At 40.8% G+C, this 19,717-nt stretch overlaps 2 protein-coding genes across 8 annotated transcripts in view; one reads left to right on the forward strand and one right to left on the reverse strand.

The window, feature by feature from the left end:
* The window catches only part of LOC122867164 (growth arrest-specific protein 7-like), a 62,217-nt gene extending 51,502 nt beyond the window's left edge, over positions 1 to 10,715 (reverse strand). The window contains exon 1 of one of the 2 annotated variants that reach the window (XM_044177571.1): positions 10,307 to 10,715. In XM_044177571.1, coding sequence (XP_044033506.1) covers positions 10,307 to 10,486 — 180 coding nt within the window. In that variant the 5' untranslated portion in view covers positions 10,487 to 10,715. The remainder of the gene's footprint in view (positions 1 to 10,306) is intronic. The other variant, XM_044177572.1, reaches the window with a different exon arrangement.
* Positions 10,716 to 10,812: 97 nt separating this feature from the next.
* Positions 10,813 to 19,552, forward strand: LOC122867165. 6 transcript variants are annotated; one of them, XR_006375866.1, is made up of 11 exons: positions 10,813 to 10,933; positions 14,035 to 14,226; positions 14,686 to 14,792; positions 14,914 to 15,026; positions 15,279 to 15,333; positions 17,126 to 17,227; positions 17,326 to 17,949; positions 18,101 to 18,140; positions 18,249 to 18,347; positions 19,086 to 19,177; positions 19,466 to 19,552. XR_006375866.1 is itself a non-coding variant. In XM_044177574.1 (10 exons), exons 3-9 carry the CDS (start codon positions 14,706 to 14,708, stop codon positions 18,317 to 18,319), a joined length of 1,092 nt encoding a protein of 363 aa, XP_044033509.1. In that variant the 5' UTR covers positions 10,813 to 10,933; positions 14,035 to 14,226; positions 14,686 to 14,705; the 3' UTR covers positions 18,320 to 18,347; positions 19,086 to 19,522. The 6 variants fall into 6 exon arrangements, 5 of the variants coding, with proteins under 5 accessions (XP_044033509.1, XP_044033508.1, XP_044033511.1 ...); XM_044177574.1 differs by having other exon boundaries at positions 19,086 to 19,522; XM_044177573.1 differs by lacking the exons at positions 19,086 to 19,177; positions 19,466 to 19,552 and having other exon boundaries at positions 18,249 to 18,395.
* The last annotated feature ends 165 nt before the right edge of the window (positions 19,553 to 19,717 follow it).

Below are 19,717 nucleotides of genomic sequence, written 5' to 3' on the forward strand. Positions count from 1 at the left end.
AAATAAAGTCACTTCAGTTATTTATAACTCTTGCTATTTATCGTTTATAAACTAAACGATTGATCGATCAATCAAGAAAATAATCGCCATAATTAATAATAATCAATAATGAATTTAGGCTGCTTTCCCTTGATTTTACTTAATTTACAAGCTGATGGTATAGTTCATGCCATTATTTTGCATGTAAGTGGCACATGTTCTCCACGTGTTCTAGGCTTTTTATGCAAGAAAGCTTGCAGTTTCAAATGGAATGCTAGAGAGGAGTGTCAGTGTTCTAGGAATATAATATATATTGTGTGGAGCACGAAGGGACTACAGCTTTTGCTGTATAACGGGGGGGGTCGTATAAATAATAGATCGATACTGAAGAAACAGCCTACATGTGATGATTGTGAGGAATGATCAGAAGTTATGAGGGGCAAGTTTTTTTATATGAAGTCTAAGCACATTTATGGACATTAACCTGGACACTGGGGACACCTCTACCACTGGAAGTTGCCCTGACATCTGCGTGTCCTGACTTATGAATTATGACACTGAGTAAAAGGAGCAATTTTTGGCGCAAAATGAGCCAATTGGGGTGACCTGCGATGGTCTAAATGCTAGGAAGTTGGATTGTGTTTAATATAAAAATATGAAAATAAACATTTTCACCACAAAATATGCAATACTGCAGCTTCAGGTCAAAATCTCAGTATTGGTGCTCAAAATCCCTCCAGTGTCCTACGACACTAACTAACATACAAACTTTTGAGAGCAGCGTAACAACAGCTCATCACCACTGTTCTCAATAAGCCCCTGTGGAGACTCTAACCTCTTACCCGGGAGGTCTGAAGCTGAGCCGCAAGTCCCCAACGCTCTGGGATCACTTAGCCTCAGGTGAGAAACACAGGCCGGGAGAAATTTCTCACATGTACGCTTGGCCGCTAACTACTAGACCTAAGAGAGAAGAATGTGTCGAGATATGGCCGGACTGAGCTGGAGTGAATGGAGGAGGAGGAGGAGGAGTGAAAGAATGAAAGTGTCCCTGGAGGGAGACAGAGTGAGACAGGGAGAGGGAAAGAGAGCGATGGGGGCTGCGGACCCATATCTTTATTTGGGAGACATTGTTTTGGTTTGGGGCAGATGTGGAAGCCTGGAGCGAAGCCACATTCCCAGATGTAGAGACACTTCAGACACGCAGAGAGGAGGAGGGATGCACATGCGCGCTTAAGTATGCACTCAGTCACACATATATACTGTACATGCACACATACGCTCGCACAAACTGTCATTATTGTCTGCTCAATGCCTCAACACAGGGTACGAGTGTGTGTGTGTGTGTGTGTGTGTGTAGGCTAGAGTGGTCAGTAAAGCTAACAAAGCCTTATTTGTTACATTCCCCTCCCATCCAGTTTATGTGAATTTCTCAAGCCTTGTGCGTTTCACTGTCTCTCCTCTAAGCTTCTGCGTCTGCCGTACAAATGACGTGACTGGAGCGCTGTGACACCCACACACACCCACACACACACACACACACACTGTGCGCTGCTTACGAATGATCTCCAGCGCGCAGATCTGATCTGTTCAGGCCTGCTTATGTTCTCTGGATCAGATACGGCGGCGCGTCAATCCGTTGTTCTGCTTTTCCGCTCGAGTGCTAAACTCACTGAGCACTCCACAGTAAGTTTCTCGCCGTGACCTTTCAGTAGCCACTGCAGGACAAAGCGGTAAAGACGTTTCAAAGCCAGACTGCTTCACTCAGCTGGTAAAGCAGAGTTTTGCAACTCCAGACGTCCTGGTTGTATCCACGTGAGACAGTTCAGTGTTAAGCTTAATGCACACTGTCCCCCTCTTTTAAACAGATGCAGCCTAATTCTTGAGTGTGCATGCCAGTGGTTAAGACTGTGTATATACTGTACTGAAATATCAACTTCTGTGGTTACATTGATCTGGGGTTTCCCACCTGATCTGGATTTCCCCCTCCAAACTCCCCATGTGGCCCCCATTCTTCTCAAAGCACCAGACTTGTTGTAAGTTATGAATCATGTGCTTTAATGTATGTAATATTCTGATTAATGATCATTATAGATTAAGATCTCACAATTGAGTATCCATTTTTTTGCAGATGATATAGTTCTGCTGGTTTCATCAACGTGTGACCTCCAGGGCGCACTGGAGCTCTTCACAGCCGAGTGTGAAGCAGCTTCAATCAGAGTCAGCACCTCCCGAGTCTGAGGCCACGGTACTCTTCCAGGAAATGGTGGGTCACTTCCTTCAGATTGGGAACTGAGTTGCTGCAAGACTGTAAGGACACTCAAAATCAATTTTGAGTGTCCCTTTGAACCATATTTCAGGCCAGTGATCCCTGCAAATTAAGATTTACAGAGCCCTACAGAGGAGTATTTCACTAGATGTTGGCCTAATTCCATTGATATGAAGGAAAAAAGTGGGAAAATGAGGCCTGAGTTGAAAATAACTGTAATTACTCTTTAACTGAGCTAATGTTTTTCAAGCTATAACTCAAAACACTGGAGTAGACTAAGACCAAAGAGATTAAAATAGTTCCCTCTGCCACCATAGCCCAAATTTGTTGACAAAATTGCCTCATTATATTATTCATACTTACTGTCTTTTTAAAGCATTTCTCGTTTCCTCAGCCTTGTTGCTATGTATTGAGACATTATTTCAACACAGCCAAATTTCCAACGGCCCTCTATGACAGCTCTGCTAGTAGATTTCTTCAGTGTCAAAACAAACAACAGTTTGTGGTTAACAACATGCTTCACAGTCATTCAGCTGATATTTCACAGCTCCACTCGAGTATGTTCCATGACAAGAAATGACTGTATTTTGGTATGATGTCACGGCGGGGGTGGAGGGGGTGGGGGTGTTAGCTTTCCAGCATGCAGGGGAAGCACCTGGCTGCATGCAGGAGGCTCTAAAGCAGTGGTCTGAACCCCGGCATTCCACTACAGGGATTATGCCAGGCTAAATCACCACCCAAACCTCTGCTTGAAGCCCCCCCACTCAGCTCTACAGTTTCATAATAAACACAGCTGACACTCTACCAGGAGAAGCATTAGGGAGACAAAGTGGTTCTCCATAATTTACAGCTCATTGCAAATTGCTTACAGTAGTTCCCCTGACTACAGAGAGGCACAAGGTAATTCACACTGAAGAGAAACAATGCATGAGGCTATAATAATAATAATAATGTGAGCCCAATATTAAAATTTGGGAAAATCAGCATTACATCATTTTCAAATTGACTTTAAATTACTGGCCTCTTCAAGCGGAAGAAAAAAGTCACACTTGAGTTTATAGTACGTGGCAACCTGCACTCAACATATTTCATCCACATGAAGGCGTCAGAGGGAGTCTCCCTCCAGATGGCCCCTGGCAGGTCCAGCTGCAGGGTTGTTGATATTTCAACACTTGAAGCGGTGGCCTGATTTGTTATGGGAATGTCAAATGTAGCCTCAACAAGAGTGTGTAACTGCCCTCTGACCAATCGTTAAAGGCTATAACCCAGCGTGTGTCACCAATTCAATGGTTTGAACTGGTTTTACTATGGGCCCCCAACATGGCTTGGTGACTAAGCAAGCCACCGACTCCAGTATCTACAGTATCCGTTAATATGGAAGCCAACTATCGATTATTTTCATTATCAGTTAAATCTTTCTTTACCGATTAATCTTTTGGTGTACGTGCCCTTCACAATTTCCCAACCTGACATATTCAAAGTGCTTGTTTTGTCCAACCAACAGTCTAAATATTGTTCTTAATATCATAGAACAATAAGAAAATCAGCAAATATTTACATTTGAGAAGTCTTTTCTCGCATTTTTGCATAAAAATGACTTAAATAATAATCAAAATAGTTGACTCATTTTCTGTCGACAGTTTCAGCTCTAATGGAAGCCACTTCCCTGCCCGTTTCATCTTTGTTTGAATAAATAAAATTAAAAAAACAAGTGAACAAATATTTAAATTTCAAAAATTTGGAAAAAAAGATAGATAGATACAAATACGATAGAAACAATTTGTAACAAATAGTTTAGTGAAGCTGTTTAGATGATCGCATCACGCTTAATTCTCCTCTATCTCATGTTGTAAATTGTTGTGAATTCATATCATACTGTAAAATGTGCAGTGTCTGCAATGTAATGTATTTCAAGAATAAAACATGAAACGTTCTTCTGAAGCAGCCTGGTGTGCGCGAAGGTTTTCATACAGCATAAAGAAGATGCGGACAGCAGATCCTGGAAGAATCAGATCAATTCACGGATAAATGCAGACTGACGTTCCTGCTTTAACCACATTAAACGTACATTTTTGATGCCAATTTAAAAACACATCTACTGGTTGGAAGGTGTTTAAATAAAATAGTTTATTTATATTTCAAGCATTATTCTGTTATTGCTGCAGATCAGTTCTGAGACGTCTATTCTCAGCACAAAGGCCCAATTTCCACCAAAATACCAACAGCTCTCTTCGCACTTCCTCATTTGAATGAACCTCCCACCTGTTTGCGCCTCTCCTCCTGCGCCGGGCACCAAAACACCACACAGACAACTTCAAGGTCAGGAAAATACCAAACTGTGGGAGCGCTGCATGCGCTGGTCGTTGCTCCACCACGAAAAAAGGGCCCACTAAGATAATTCAAAGTTACGCCAGCGTAAAAATATGATAGCAGGTTAAAAAAGCAATGTATAGCCCAGCAATAGTAGTGCAATAGTATTTCATTTTCGACTTAGTAAGTCAAACATGTGACTTTGTGTTTCATCATTTGGACTTCCTATGTTAGTTAGTATTTCAATTTTGATTCAATTAGTCAAATTTATGACTTAGTAACTCATAATTCTGACTTAATGCGTCTTTATTTTTTTATTATTCTCAGCTTTTAGGAAGAAAAACCTAAATGCCATCTTCCAGACAAGCATCATTTATCTTTATCAGCTAATGCAGTCTCGACACATAGTTTGGATTTAGTCACACAGTGCAGAATTCAGAATCTAATTACTGTATAATGCCAAGAGGCTTTGAGAAAACTGCCAGTGTTGATCCAGAGAAAAGTAGCAACCAGGTGGCAGTCGGTGCCAGTCTCCAACTTTGCAGCACCCATAGACATCAGCCCTATCACACAAGTCTTCAGTTATTTATTGACCTGGCAAACCATCCTTCACCGTTTGGAATCAAATTTCTATTTGTTTCACAGCTGTTGCTAAGAACAGAAACTGTGGAATAGTGGAAATACCTAAGAGGAATCGACTGTCCCCTGGTCCAAGCCCAACCTGTCACCAAGATTTCATGAAAATCTATTTACGAGTGTTCCTGCTGTCTGAAAAACAAGCTGAAAAAAAAAAAAAAAACCCTCTTTGACGTAGGTAAAAAAGTGACGTGCCGCTCAATTACATAAAGCAAAAAGATGGAGCGCAGTAATAAGGCTTTATTCCACGGAATGAGGGAGAAACATAGCAATAACACAGAACTTCCCAACATTTAAACATCTGTGTGGAAACAGTGATGACAGCCCCAAACACCACAGGGCGGCTGACAAATTATTTTCAAGCTAGCAGGTTGACTGAATGAATGACTGAATGGATCAGTCCAATTAATTTGCTGATAACACGCTTTCAAACGAGTCTGTTGTGGACAATATCCCCCATTGAACTGCGCTGGGTGACATCACAGAGTCATCAGGCAGAACGTCATGGCAACCGAGTCATCATTGATGCTTTTCAGCTGCTGCTTTAACTCCCTTTCTTTTCATATCCTCCTCGTTCGGTGACGATTGAGCACTAATGAGCCAAACACTGATATGACTCACTGTCATTATGACTCATGACGCTCTGGCGGTTGCCATAATTGCTCAAGAAAGACAATGTTCTCCTGGAGCAGATGAGAGGACTTTTCATACGGTGCAGTTCACACTGTACACGCTAAAAAGCTCATTTGATATCGGATGCCCACTGAGAAGAGAGGTCACGGTGTTCTTTCTCAAAACATTATCTGGAAAGAGACACTAAGAGGGATGACAAGAAGGAAGGACTAGTGTGTGGTCACAAGCAACAATTGTTGGATAATGGTGGATGCTAAAACATAGTGTAACAGAAGCAAGAAGTAAACAAGAGCTGTCAAGTTGGAGAACTGACTCAGTGATGACAGATAAACAGCGATAACTATGTAAAGTTTGATAGCATCAGCTAACATTAGCCAGCATAAGCTACCAGTCATAAGACTGTAGCAGCAAAACCTTTGAGTCTACTGAACTAAGAAAGGGTGCATTTTATATCTATGAATTCCACTTTTTAAGAAGAAGAATGTATTATTTCTTCCTTCAAAAGTTATATAGTTTAACATCAAGAAACAGCCTAACTGTGTGATGCACCGGGAGGCAACAGGTTCTGAATGATTCATTATGTTTGGAAGAACAAAGCCACAATACTGAGGATGACAAGAGAGCCAGATCGGAGCTGCACTGTTCACTGTGCCAGCTACAAATCCCCGTCGAGGTGATTAACGCACATCAGCCTCAATTTATGGACATTTACAATTATGAAAGTCAGGCAACTGAGTTCCTGCGCAACGGCCTGAAGGAATGACAGTGATTTCCTTACAGAGCCCCTCTGGGACTGAATAAATTACCAGAATGAGGAAACAGAGAAGTGTTTTTTGTTTCGCCATCAGTCATTTCATTGTGCCACCCTATTCCCTCCGCTACACGTCTGATCAACCTACAGATGACACATTCAAGGAGAACTGGGGGAAACCGCAGTAAACGGCAGCACTTTCTTTTTGGGCAGCATTTTTCTGTGTATTTAAATTCAATATTTCTCAATTCAAGTGTAACAAAGTAGTTTGACAAAATAATCTTAACTCGAGGTCCTCTTACTAGCTTTTTCCGGAGATTTCCCTTGCTTATTAAGACTGTGAGATGCTGCAGAAAGCGCAGAAATAGCTGGTAAAGAGGACGAGTTAAGACTATTTTGTCAAACTACTTTTTCCACAGTCACGCTTAATTTAGTATTGGCCATTTTCTGTTCTAAATGAACTGTTATCTCTATTGTTACTGGCATCTTTGATCATAAAGTTTATTGTTATTATGTTTTATGTTTTTATGTTAAAAGAAATGAATGTTGGACGATTGTTATTATATTTTCTGTATCTGTATCTATTTCAGCATTTGCCTTAAAAATCAAGTGTCTGTCGAGTTCTCTCTGATAAGGAATAGTTTGGGGAATTTTGGGAAGGACGTTTATTCGCTTTCGACAGTTACATGAGAAGATCGATACCACGCTTACATTTGTCTGTTAAATATAAGGCTACAGCCAGCAGCCAATTAGCTTAGCTTAGCACAAAGACTGGATATAGGGGGAAACAGCTAGCCTACAGGACAATCAGTCCAGGACTAAAATCAAAACCGGAACTTCCTCAGACCAGTTTAGATGAATATGAGGTGAACCTTCACTCAGTCAACATCCCAACAGAGACGCAGCTGCCACTCGTCCTGTCTGCCTGGTAGAACAGGTTAAGCTGACAAAGCAACTCGATGAGCCGCCGCGGTCCCTTCCCCACCTCACGGCTGAGCCATTTCACTCATCTCTCCTGGTTATTTTTTTCGGGAGGTTCCACTTGAGTGCAGAGAACAGTGGAGAGCGACAGGAGAGGTGGGCTAGCGGTGAGAATCTAGGTCTGAACCCCCGACACCACAAACATCCGACACGAGCTGCAGACCACAGAGGCCGGGGTTCCGCCAGCGTGAGCTCCCGTGACACTGAGGAGAATCTGTCTGTGATAAGTCAGACCCGGCTTCAGATAAGCATGTGGCTGTTGCTTCATCTAGCTTTGCATCAGTGTTTTATAGAAAGTGTTGCATGCACCCAGGCTGACTTCTGTTTTGTGTGTTTTTAGAAACCAGCAATGCTTTCTCCCTCTTATTCTCTGTCATCTCGTACGTATCCTGTCCATTAGGGCTGCAACTAATAACTATTTTTATTATCGATTCATCTGATTATTGATTTCTTTTTCCACGATTAACTGAGCGTGAAAGTTTGACCTTGGAAGTTTTACAAAACAAAATAAACTCAAGGTCCAGCTAATAGCTTTTTCTGGAGCTTCCGACTTACTATAGATAGACTAGAGAGATGCCGTGGACTTCATCTGCTGAGGAAGACCATGAGATGTGGTTGAAAACTCTAGAAAAAGCCAATACATGGACCTTGAGTTAAATCTTTTCATCAAACCACAGTAATCTATTTGTCATCATTTGGTGTACAAAACGCCAGAAAATTGGGAGCGCTCATCACACACACCAGAGTTCAGGGTGACATCTTCAGATGAACTGATAATGGATTTTGAGGCTGATATCGCTCATAACAATCTATTCGAAATGTTTTTACATAAACACATAACATAAATATAGATTTTTGTTAAGAATCCCTTTTTGTTTTTGTTTTCTTAGTTGAAAAATAAACTTCAGTTTGTAAACGCCAGTGTTTTCGGGTGGAAAAACGCTGTATGAGGCATAACTTTAGCATTTTGTACAGTGACTTATTGGCCGTCATATGTTATATCTGAAATAAGCTCATTTGTTTTGTCCGACCACACCCGAAGATACTCATTTCACAGCTTTATAAATCAGAGAAAAGCAGCAAATCTTGTGGCTCGGTGGAAGAGCGGGTCGTCCGTGGAAGATCGGCGGTTCGATCCCGGCTTCCCCCAGTCCGCATGTCGAAGTGCCTTTGGGCGAAGCACTAAACCCCAAATTGCTCCCGAAGTGTGCACCTTTGGTGTGAACGATTAGTTTCTTTCTTCTGACGAGCAGTTGGCACCTGCCATCAGTGCGTGAAGCGCTTTGAGTGGCCGGGAGACTAGAAAGGCGCTATACAAAAGTACAGTCCATTTACCATCCATTTAACTGAAGGGAAAATGTTTACATTTTAATTTGAAAATTGATTATTAAAATTCTCACTGATGAATTTTCTGTCTGCGGAGTAAACAACTAATCTTTTCAGCACTACTTCCCATGAGAGCCTGATAGCATAAATGCTGATACTGATGTGGTGGTAAGCCGATATAAGCCAATACATCGGCCTGGCTGATTTATTGGTCTCGCTCTAATGGAGATTGGCATTTTTGCTTGAAAATCCATGATCAAAATGGCTGTCGATGATTCAGTCGACGTATTGTTTCAGCACTACTACGTATGTCCCATTAGTCATACCTAACCATTTTGTTACACTACACTATTCAAATCACTGAACCAGAACAACTTAATCAATGAACAGGTGATCCATGACTGATCCCTACAGGGAAGCTCACCTTTCTGTAAGCCCACTACAGACAGGTCAGAGTTCAAGAACAGCGGTCCTCTAAAAGTTCAGCATCTCACTTGGAACTTCAACACTTCCGCAGCGCGGACGCTTGCTGAAACAAGAACAGTCTCTCTACTCCCTGCACCACCCTGCTGCCCCACCCGTCAGCTGCATTCCACAAACTGGTCTTAGAAAAGATAAGCTTGGGACTGTCTGCTGCTACAGGTCCATGTCTTCATGCCCCCGGTACTGGTGATCCTATCTAAAATCAGCACGAGCCCGGAATCAGGAGGCACTGGGTCACAAATCACGTTACTGTTTATATCTTCTCACATTCAGAGGGAGGACGTGATATAAATGGCAGCACTGGTGCCATGGCTGAGAATGCTGGCGCCCTCTTGTCCCTCTTGGATACAAGCTGATTATAACAAACTGTCAGAATATCTGGGTGGTGTCACGGACTCAATCAGTTCAATCACAGAGTCAAGCACGCCAAATGCAAAGAAAGAAAGAAAGAAAGAAAAAAAAGCTTTGCAACAGCAGAGTGTCTGAACTCAGTGGAAGAGCCAGAGAGGGGGAGGCAGAGGGGGGGGGGCAGAGAGGGGGGGGCAGCATGCCCTGTGCATTCACGCGCACAGAGACGAGACCTGAGAATTTCACTGGAATGTGTGTGGAATGAGGAAGTGCGTAGCCGCTCTGCCAGGCAGTGAGCTGCCTGCTGGGAAGGTTAGAGTTAACGTGATGATGAGCACAGCACGGGAAAACGATTCATTAGTGCATCTGTCAATGCTGTCTTTATCTGGGAGTGTGTATGTGAGTGTGTCTGGTCTGAGCCCTCTGCTCTTGTCACTTTGGGAGACAGAGAGAGAGAGAGAACAGAAAATACACTTTAAAAAAAAAAAAAAAAAAAATGTTTGCCAATTTTACACCCAATTAAGAGCCAATTAAGTCCTAATAAGCAGCCTCATAAGAAGAACTCATATTTCTCTACAGCCACAGAGCCTTACCTCCAAGACCTGGACATAACTTGAGGGGAACCATCCTCGGGCTCCATCCCTCTCTCCCTCCCACCAGCCTCCGGGCAGAGCCTGGACCACCTTAATAATCTCCCCAGCCTCGAAGCTCAGTCCCTGCTGGTGCTGCTCCCCGCTGAACGGGTACAAACTTTTGCAGTACGACACAGACATCGCCAGCGCAGACACGGGCAGTGATGACGGTCCCCCCACCGCTCCTCGGACGAAAAAGAAGTTTTTGAATCAAGCGAGAGTTTGTTGTCCGAGTTTGTCCGCGCTAGCGTTGCTCGCAGAGCGAAACTTGCGTGAAGTTGGTGAACAGGTTCTCCTTCTGCTGCCGTCAGGACGCCCCTCAGCGCTCTGCTCTGCTCCTCCAGCCTGCCTGCCTGCCTGCCCGCTGCACGCACCGTCTGAGGCCACGAGACCAGCGTCAAGCCACACAGAGCAAGACCGGCGTACAGCGGAAGTTGAATAAGTCTGACTTCAAACTAAAAGCACAACGCGTTTCAAAGTTAGTAAACAGCAGACGAGCTATGTTTTAAGAGATCTCCATGACAACCGAGCAAACTCCATCTGCTGAGGAAGACCATTGGTGCGGTTGAAAGCTTCGGGGGAAATTTAGTAAGTGTAAGAATGAAGTAGCCTAATAGTACCTGCTATTTAGCAGTAGTAATTAGCATGTAGCAATGGAAGCCATAGAAGTAGTAGTTCTTCTTTAGTAGTAGTCCTACCAAAAGGAGTATTAGCATACTACTTCTACTGCTACCACCAATTATTAGTCTGCTAATAACTTTGTAGTTTTGTTTGTTTTTAATCTCTGTCAAAGTTAAAGTGTATGTAAGCACTTCGAAACTTGAACTGTACAATATACATATATAGGCCTACTACTAGGCTACTATAAATATATATAATATATTCTAATTATTACATAGAAGCTCCAATCCAATACCATATGTAAGAATGATTACTAATGATTTTAGTTTGAAACATATATTTGCTTGGCATTTGGTTTTTATGCATAGGCGCGTTTGAAGTTTTAGTTTGAAACATTTCACCGGAAATCCTGTCTATTATTGTGGTGGACTTGACTTACGATTCTCGAAATCTGCAACTCCCCTCCAGCTCTTCTCTACTTTTTCATACACTCATTTTATATGATGATGACGATCAGTAATGTGGAAACATTAGTCCATTTTATGATTCGCTTTTATGGCCTCATTTATCTTTTTTTACTCTTTTATGGGGGGGGCTCTGTGACTGTTTTTTTTTTTTATTGCACATGGTAAGTCAGTTACAGTAAGGCAGAGGTGGTGATGATGATGATGAGGATGATTAAGCTGCTGTCAGAAGCAGAACTGGTGTAACATAAAGCACAAGAAACATACAATTATCTTTAAAGCCTTTATTGTCATTTATTTAACGAATGAAGACGATGGTGTCTTATTACTCAACTTTCAGCCTTTCATAATAGAAGAAGCAGCTTTGTTCAGAGCCAAAGCTGACTTGAACATGAACATGAAATTTGCTTACGACACAAAAAAGCTTGATAGTTCCTCATTTGCACTGTTGCTTGGTTTTATAACACATGACTTTTTATTTTGGGCCTACAGTGAGACATCAGGAGTGGTGTATTAATGTGGCTGCAATGAGGCTTGTGAATATTGATTCTGTATTTTCATTTTTCTTTTCATTTGGAATCAATAAAACCTTGAAATCTGCTGAAATGTTGCCAACAGCTGCCACTAAACGTTGGTGTTTTTGATCATACCGCAAATACCACAAGGTGGAGCTACCAGCTGCCTCACCATGTTTAATGAAAATGTACTTTCCTTTCCATCGGGTGTGTGAGACACAATTTTGGCATGGACATTTTCACAGAAAATTAATGCACTAAAAATACATAGAATACATAGATAGAAACAGGAGTAAAATGCCCAAAGCATGGATAAGTCAACAATATAGAGAGGCGTCAATGGCTAAAAAAAAAATCTTTAGTACTGTACTTCTGTTGAGGGACAGATTTTAAAAAGAATGAAGAGTCCAGATATTCTGACCTTTTCTCCCCATGAGTTCAACTCCAAAAATCCTACACTTCCTATAATGCACTTTGATAGCATCTTTCATTTGACCCTCCCTGATGCCATACTGAGTGAACTGATCTCGACGTGTAAAATCAACGGTGTGTCCCTTTTTTAAAAAGACATGTTTACAGCAATATGTGCATAATTAGAATTAGAATTAAAATGCAGCTCCAAACCGAATGGGATGAGCCTTCCAGCCATCATCTGAGGCTGCGACAGACTGCAGGGTACTGAGCAGAAATGCCAGTTCACTTGTTTAAGCGCAGTATTTGGACAGCAGGAATGAAATGACACAGAGCAGAGGGGGAAAACTGGCACGCACATGAAACCAGACAGATAAAAGACGCACACATGCTGCAACTAAAACAATCAAACAAAAGCTGAGTTGGTGCAGCTCCAGTAATCTGCAGGGAGCCTCCGTTAGATGTGTGGCTTTGACTCGTCACTGCGTTGTGGTGGCTCCAAGACAGAAACTGTTTTCATCAGTTGAACATCTGAAAAGATTATGCTACGAGTTTATGGAATGTGCCTTGTTGTGTCTTTTTTTTTTTTTTTTAAATTAATACCAAACAAAAATGACACATAACAAATCCATAAAGACACATATGCACTGACAAACAACACCCTACTGATGAGAATATAGTGTAGTAACATTTCAATTCTGTTCTCTCTACATACACATACAGGATACAGGACATATGCCACTATGAACACCAATTTTACTTTTCTGGATAATGAACTTTGATTGATCGCATCTAACATTCTTTGCATCCAATCCCAAACCAGACCCCGGGGAGATTAGCCACTGCTTGAGCAGAAGGTAAATAAAGTAAGGTAAAATAAAATAAACTCACTTATAAATCTGACTAAATAATCTCGACTCAAAATCCACTTACTAGCTTTTCCTAGAGCTTTCAGCTGCAATTCAAAGTCTTTTTCAGTGGACATAGTTTGCTGTCATGAAGCTGTTGTTGAGTCCATCCTCTGAAAAAAAGGCAGAGAGATGCAGTTGAAAGCTCTGGAAAAAGCTAGTAAGTGCACCTTAAAATTGTGACCTTGACCTCACCTTGAAGACGTCAAGAATGAGCTTTCACACTCAACATTTAGATTGTTCCCCTTAGATGTAATACTCATTTATTCCACTTTCTTTCTTAATTCTCTCTTCTGAGTAGTTCTTTTTAGTTGATGAACAATGATAATATTTCTAACCAATTTTTAAATTGTGGTTTATATAGACTCAATTTTTCCATTATCTAATGATCCATACATAATTAATTACACAGGTACATAACAAAAAAAATCTCATAATAGACTTATCCTTGGGCTTTTTTTTATAAAAGTTCAAATTAATGCTCTAAGTCATTATATCCAATCAAGAGGAAAATAATTCTTCATATATATATTTAAAGTCTACATTAAGTATACTATACTAATTTTCTTGAATATTTAGGTGTTGTTGATTTTTGAAATGATAAAGTCATATTAATACTATTTGTCTGTAATCAGTGGCCACTTCATTTATAGTATGAATCATGTAGATTCAGTGACCTCTTAAATTCCTTTTATTAAGCTTTTTTTGCAAAAGAAATAACAGGTATTCCAAGATGAATAATAATAATCATCATTTTGTTTTGTTTTGAGCATGAGTCACATGGTGACTTTTTGTTGACAAGAAGCATCAGAATGATGCAGACGATGGTCTACTGTACACTCCACCCAGCCTGAGGGACGGGTTCAGATTCTCCGTCTTTGTTGTCCGAACAATCATCTTTCAAACCATCTGAAAGCACGTCTTCCTTCACTCACACTGCGGTAACTTTCTCTTTGTACCAGGTATGTAAAGTCTTCATCATCATTGTTTCTTTTTAACCTTATCTTCATCAGAAAAGACAACCTGTAATTCCTTAAAGTGAGGTTATTTTTATGACGCATTGGCATTCATTGGTGACTTTTTTTCCACTAAATGTTGTTCAGTTCAACCAAAATGCATATGGTCTAGTGCTCCACACCCAGATCTAATAAAACAGGCTGTTTATACCATTATTCAAAAAGATCTACTACAGTAATGTTATTGGCCCTGCCTCACAATGAGGGCCAGTTCAGAATGGCTTGTTCAAATGATGCAAGATCATCAAATCATCGCTAATGGCAACATCCACCCCAAGTCTAGGCAATTCCTGTGATCCACAATCCCATTCTTCACAATAAATTCAAATGTGTATTATACTTTTATGGTACACACTTGCTCTTTTAACTGAATATCTAAATAAGTGTTTCCTGTTTTTTCTTAAGGAGTTTGACCTCTGTTCAACATGGACACTGACTTCATTCTTAAGCAAGTTCTACACATGAGACCGTCCTCTTTCTCAGTGAGAGAGCAACAACGCTACAGAGCAGAGGTCAGTCTTGTCACCGTCAATGCAAAGATGCATTGTTTATAGTGAAGTACAGGAGCATATGAGCACAGTATGGTGTCTCTGAGTCAGCTGATTCAAACTGTGCACTGAATTTGTGTTGCAGAAGATGCTAATGAGGCAGTTTATGCTCATGAAGCTGCAGTATCAAATTCCCATTTATTTATCTGCTAAAGATATGGAGAACTGGCTGCTGGCTGCAAGAAGCTTCCTGGAAGAGTGAGTCCACAGTGACACATTAGATTAAAGCTCACTGTTTCAGTATGTAACTTTATTCTGAGTAGCACTCCTGCACATGCAACTCTATACACAGCGCCTTAACTCTTATGCCAAACACATCAGGGTTAACACGTACTTTCTCGAAACAACGTTAGGTGTCACCCAACAACAAGCATCAAACATATGTAACACTCACTGCAAATACACCAAAATTAGACAACATGGATAACAAAATCTTTCTTATTCTTAAAGGTTCCAGGAAATAGCAAAACGGGCAGAGGCGAGAAAGCTCCTTGTGGCTGAATTGGTAAATACAACTACTGACTGAGAGAAACGGCATACTGCATAGAAGTATGCCTACATTTAAAGCTGGTCTATGTAACTTTTACTAAACAATGGCCACTGTGGCATCAAGTGGCAATTACATGTTAATGGTAAATCTTCTTGTAGTGAAACAGTAGCACACATTGAGAAGAATCAGAAAGTCAAGTAATGTTATCTTATCTTTTCATGAGTTTGCTAACATTAGCTAACATTAGCCACCATAATCTACTGGGCATACCAGACCACGTAAGACTGGAGCAGCGAAACTCCTGAGTGTACTGAATTGAGCAACAGGGCGCTTTATTGTGCATGAATTCAAGTTCATGTGTCATCTCTTCTGTCAAAGCGTACATAGTCTCACTTTAGAGCCACTACTGTACACACACACACACACACAGTAGAATGGATATGGGGTAGTAGCATTTTTTCAAATTATTATAATGGCATAAATTGGGGTTTTTGGAGAAAAATTAGCTAATCCCAGTATCGCCATGTATCTCTGTCAGTCTCTCTTTTTATATTACCACTAGGGGGCATCAGAGAGGGGAATTTTCAAATTTCAATCAGTGACAATTTATTGTACAGGTCCTTTACTTTACTATAATTTCCTAGAAAGGAACTGATATTTAACTGTAAATTCATAGAAAGGCTCCTCCATGAAAAAGCAATTTGGTAGTCATAATAGGGAATATGTAGGCACTGTTACGTTGGATTCCAGTGGTAGCAAAACCCAGAGAGTCTTTTAGTCAGTGAAGATACAGTAGCTGAACATACAAAAACAGCAAACTTGTCTACAGGCAAGCATACAATTCAACATATAAGGAGAAGAAGGTTTCTAATTAATAATAATAATGGCACAGCTAATTAAACTCTAATAACTGTCTTAAAACTTTGTCTCTACCACAATTCTAACCCTTTATAAAGGGTTTTTAAGTTGTAACTAATGACTTTATTAATCATTAATAAATCACTTACTTGTGATTTATAGATCAGTTGTAAGGCATTAATAAGAATAACTTTTGGGGTGTTCTAAAAAAAAAACCTCCTACTGTTGAGATATTAATAATTAATCAATAAAGGGTCCGTAAAGTTTCTGACTTTAAAGGGTAACTTAACAGCAGGCTGAAAAGCGATGTTTCACCGCCCTCTGTGGCTGAAAGTTTCAAGCCTGTTTCGCGTCTGACCGCAGCCAGCATCACTGATGATGGCTGTTTGGGGCGTGGTCACGAGTGTGCTCTGTTGCACCTCTAACCACACCCAACAGTGATGTCACGATGTACTGATACTCCCTGAAGTACACTACAACATCAGTGCAGCAACATGAGGAGTTAAACCACCGGAGGTCAGCAAAAACAAGATTGTTAGGGGCTAAGCTGCAATAATAATTCTCCATCAAGTCTGCATTCGTGTGTCCAAACAGCTTGTCCAACACCTCCATTGAGGTATTCCTCCTGTTGAACTTAAGAGCTAAAAAGACAAAAACTGGAGGAGAAAAATCACCAACCAAGAGTTTTCTTCAGTCTACAAGTAGCTCTTATTAATAGCTTTTAGCTAATCTCTAAAGCATTAGTAAATGCTTTGTTGATCATTAATAAAAGCCAGTAGTTACAACTTATAAGCCATTTGTAAAAGATGACTTATTTGAAAATGGTACTATTTTTCCTAAGATCAGTACCAAATTACATAGTTCTTTACAGGATTTATTAGTAAATTACAGACGTATCATGAAGTGTTACCTATTCCTGTTGAGACCAAGTAACGAGTGATGTGTATAGGCCTGGACCTCAGCAAGGCGCCTCTGTCTAAATCAGATGGTGCAAGAGCTCCAGGAGGAACTTGAAAAAGAAAAACGCCTTTCACTGCGGCTCAGAAGAAAGGTGAAAAGATTAAAGATCAAATCAAGCATTTTCTGAGTTACACCATTAGCATCCTACAGTCTCTCACTCCTCTCTCTTTCTCTTCCTACCACATGAAGGTCACATTGGAGGGTCTTCAAATGTTTCTCCCAGTCATCCACCCCAAAGCAGAGCAGGATGTACAAACCTTCCTCTGCCACCTGTCCAACAAGCTGCTCAAGTCTTTTGCTGGCTCTAACACCAGCAAGCGATCCCAACTAGCGCTGCTCGCCAAGCTTCAGCGGACTACTGCACCTTTAGTACCACAGGTGGTGGAAACTGCTCTGAAGTTCTTTCTGGATGAACCAGAGCCACTTGTTGGGGTCAGGACCTCCCAGACTCAGGATGCCGACGCAAGCAGGGTCTCCAGTTTGGCCTGTGCTCAGACAAACAGGGTTGAAGCTGCCAGCGCTCAGATTGGCAAACAGCTGGCTGACGCAGCAGCTACTTGCTTCTGTCTGAATACATCTTTTACTAAAGCTTGTCTCCTACGTATCTGCACGTCAGTGGCCCGGGACATGGTCAAAGCCATTTACAAAAGATTTGTTGACCGCTCCAAAACCTTCCACCTCATGGATTTTGATGAAAGCTTCATCACTGCTAGAGAGAGCGTCATCTGTGCCATCCAGGACATGGATGACAGAGTGCTGAGTGCTGCAATCAGCGGGGCCCGCCATCGGCTTTTTACTGAGAAGGACCCCAAGGTAATCCTAAATAATCCTACTAAAAGAGTCATCTTACTGTTAAACATACCTGCGCTACTACATATTTGTGCTCAGAACATCTTTTTTGACAATGTAGCAGATAAAAGTAAGAATAACTTCTATGTTTATAATTTAAAATTGTGTTTTTCAGACTCCAGATTTGTGCTGTGTGGTGGCTGCAGAAAGGACTAGTGAGTTGTTGATTATGTTCTATTTTTCCCAAACTTTTCCAAAACCCTGTATAATTTGAGACTCATATAACACTTCGGCTAATACTTTTGTATTTTTGCTTGTTCTAGATGAAAAGAAAGACCAAGAGCAGGGAGTGCGAGCCTTCTTCAGTCGAATGTGGAAAAAGATGATTCACTGAGTGAATCACACCAGCTGCTCTCTCTACAGTATATTCTTAATCACAGAAATTATAATAAGTATAAAGAAGATCTATATTTTCTTTTGTGTATTTATTGTTAACATATTGAATTTTACTTACTTACAGAAATTATATAAAATATTTAAAGTTGCTCTAATCAATATTTTTGTTGACAATTGATAAAATAAGTATGTGTAATGTGAAAGGTGTTGCATGATGAACTCACAGAGAGCGTTATCACCAGACTCTGCAAGTTCCTCTTAATTTCAGGTTCTACACAAATCTACAGTTTTGGATTTGCGACCAACAACTTCACTGTTTTGGTTCAGACTCTCTGTTCTCATCAACCTCGTTTTCATCAGCAAGCAGATATTTTCTGCAAAAAAGTTCTGATAAACCCACTGTACACTACCTGCTCAGCACTAAACGACAGACAGACACAGTTAGCCACTAGCCAGTGGACATACTGCAGCTAGAGACAAGCAAGAGACAATTAAAAAGAGAGCGATTTTTCTGAAGAGTTAGTGGAGACCAAAACAGAGCTAAAAGAGAGTTAATATTGGACTTACATTCAGCAGGGGACCAGAAACATGACTACAAGTTAGCAACTGCTAACATGTTAGCCATATCAACTTTAAAACATGTCAGATATTGTGTTTACAGCTTGTTGCGTTACTCGTCAGTGCAGGTACGATAAGGTATCTAATCTCTAAAATACATTTCTAACTAACAGCTAATGCATCCACCGCTAATGTTTTCCCTGTAGGTGGGTTAAACTTGCCCTGATCTAACTGCCCTGAAACTTCATCCCAAACTACTTCAATAAAGTCCGGTTGTCACCAGTGCCACATCAAACTGGTGAGTTTGGTTTTCCAAGTTAGGGCGATACAAATACTTTGTTGAAATTAGTCACATTTTTTCTCATTGTTATGTTGCATCCAGAAATTATAGACGGCAGATTAAGTAGTAACACTTGTGCATGTATGAAGAGTATGTAGCTGTTGTGTTGTGATAGTCTCACTCTCACTGTGTCTCTAGCATCTTCAGTCTTTGATTGTATGAGTTCTTCATTTTGAGGAGCAGCAACAAGACTCTTTATGACACATCCAGCTCAGGTTATTTGTCTCTTTTTTTGCCTTCATAAAGATATACAGAACACAGATCAGTTTCTCCCTGTGCCGAATGATACAAGAAAAGTCTTTTCCAGGTGTGTAATAAACGTTTTTGAACATGTTTAATCCTCTTTTGGGTCTTTCTCCCTCCATGCTTCTTCTCTTGTTCAAGGGAGCCCTCTAGCTGCTGTTACTGTAGTGTTACAGATGATACCAGAATATTGGGTAGCAGTAAAGTACAATGAGAAATATATAGGGATACGAGAAATATTTTGTTTGAATAGAG

This window comes from Siniperca chuatsi, linkage group LG20, assembly GCF_020085105.1.
Source record: "Siniperca chuatsi isolate FFG_IHB_CAS linkage group LG20, ASM2008510v1, whole genome shotgun sequence".
NCBI classification, from domain to species: domain Eukaryota; kingdom Metazoa; phylum Chordata; class Actinopteri; order Centrarchiformes; family Sinipercidae; genus Siniperca; species Siniperca chuatsi.

Bases quoted from the DNA above. Each gene is read 5' to 3' on its own strand.
- LOC122867165 (XM_044177574.1), top strand. From the start codon at position 14,706: ATGGACACTGACTTCATTCTTAAGCAAGTTCTACACATGAGACCGTCC. The intron at 15,027-15,278 runs GTGAGTCCACAG...TTATTCTTAAAG, and splicing joins GCAAGAAGCTTCCTGGAAGA to GTTCCAGGAAATAGCAAAAC. The intron at 17,950-18,100 runs GTAATCCTAAAT...TGTGTTTTTCAG, and splicing joins TTACTGAGAAGGACCCCAAG to ACTCCAGATTTGTGCTGTGT.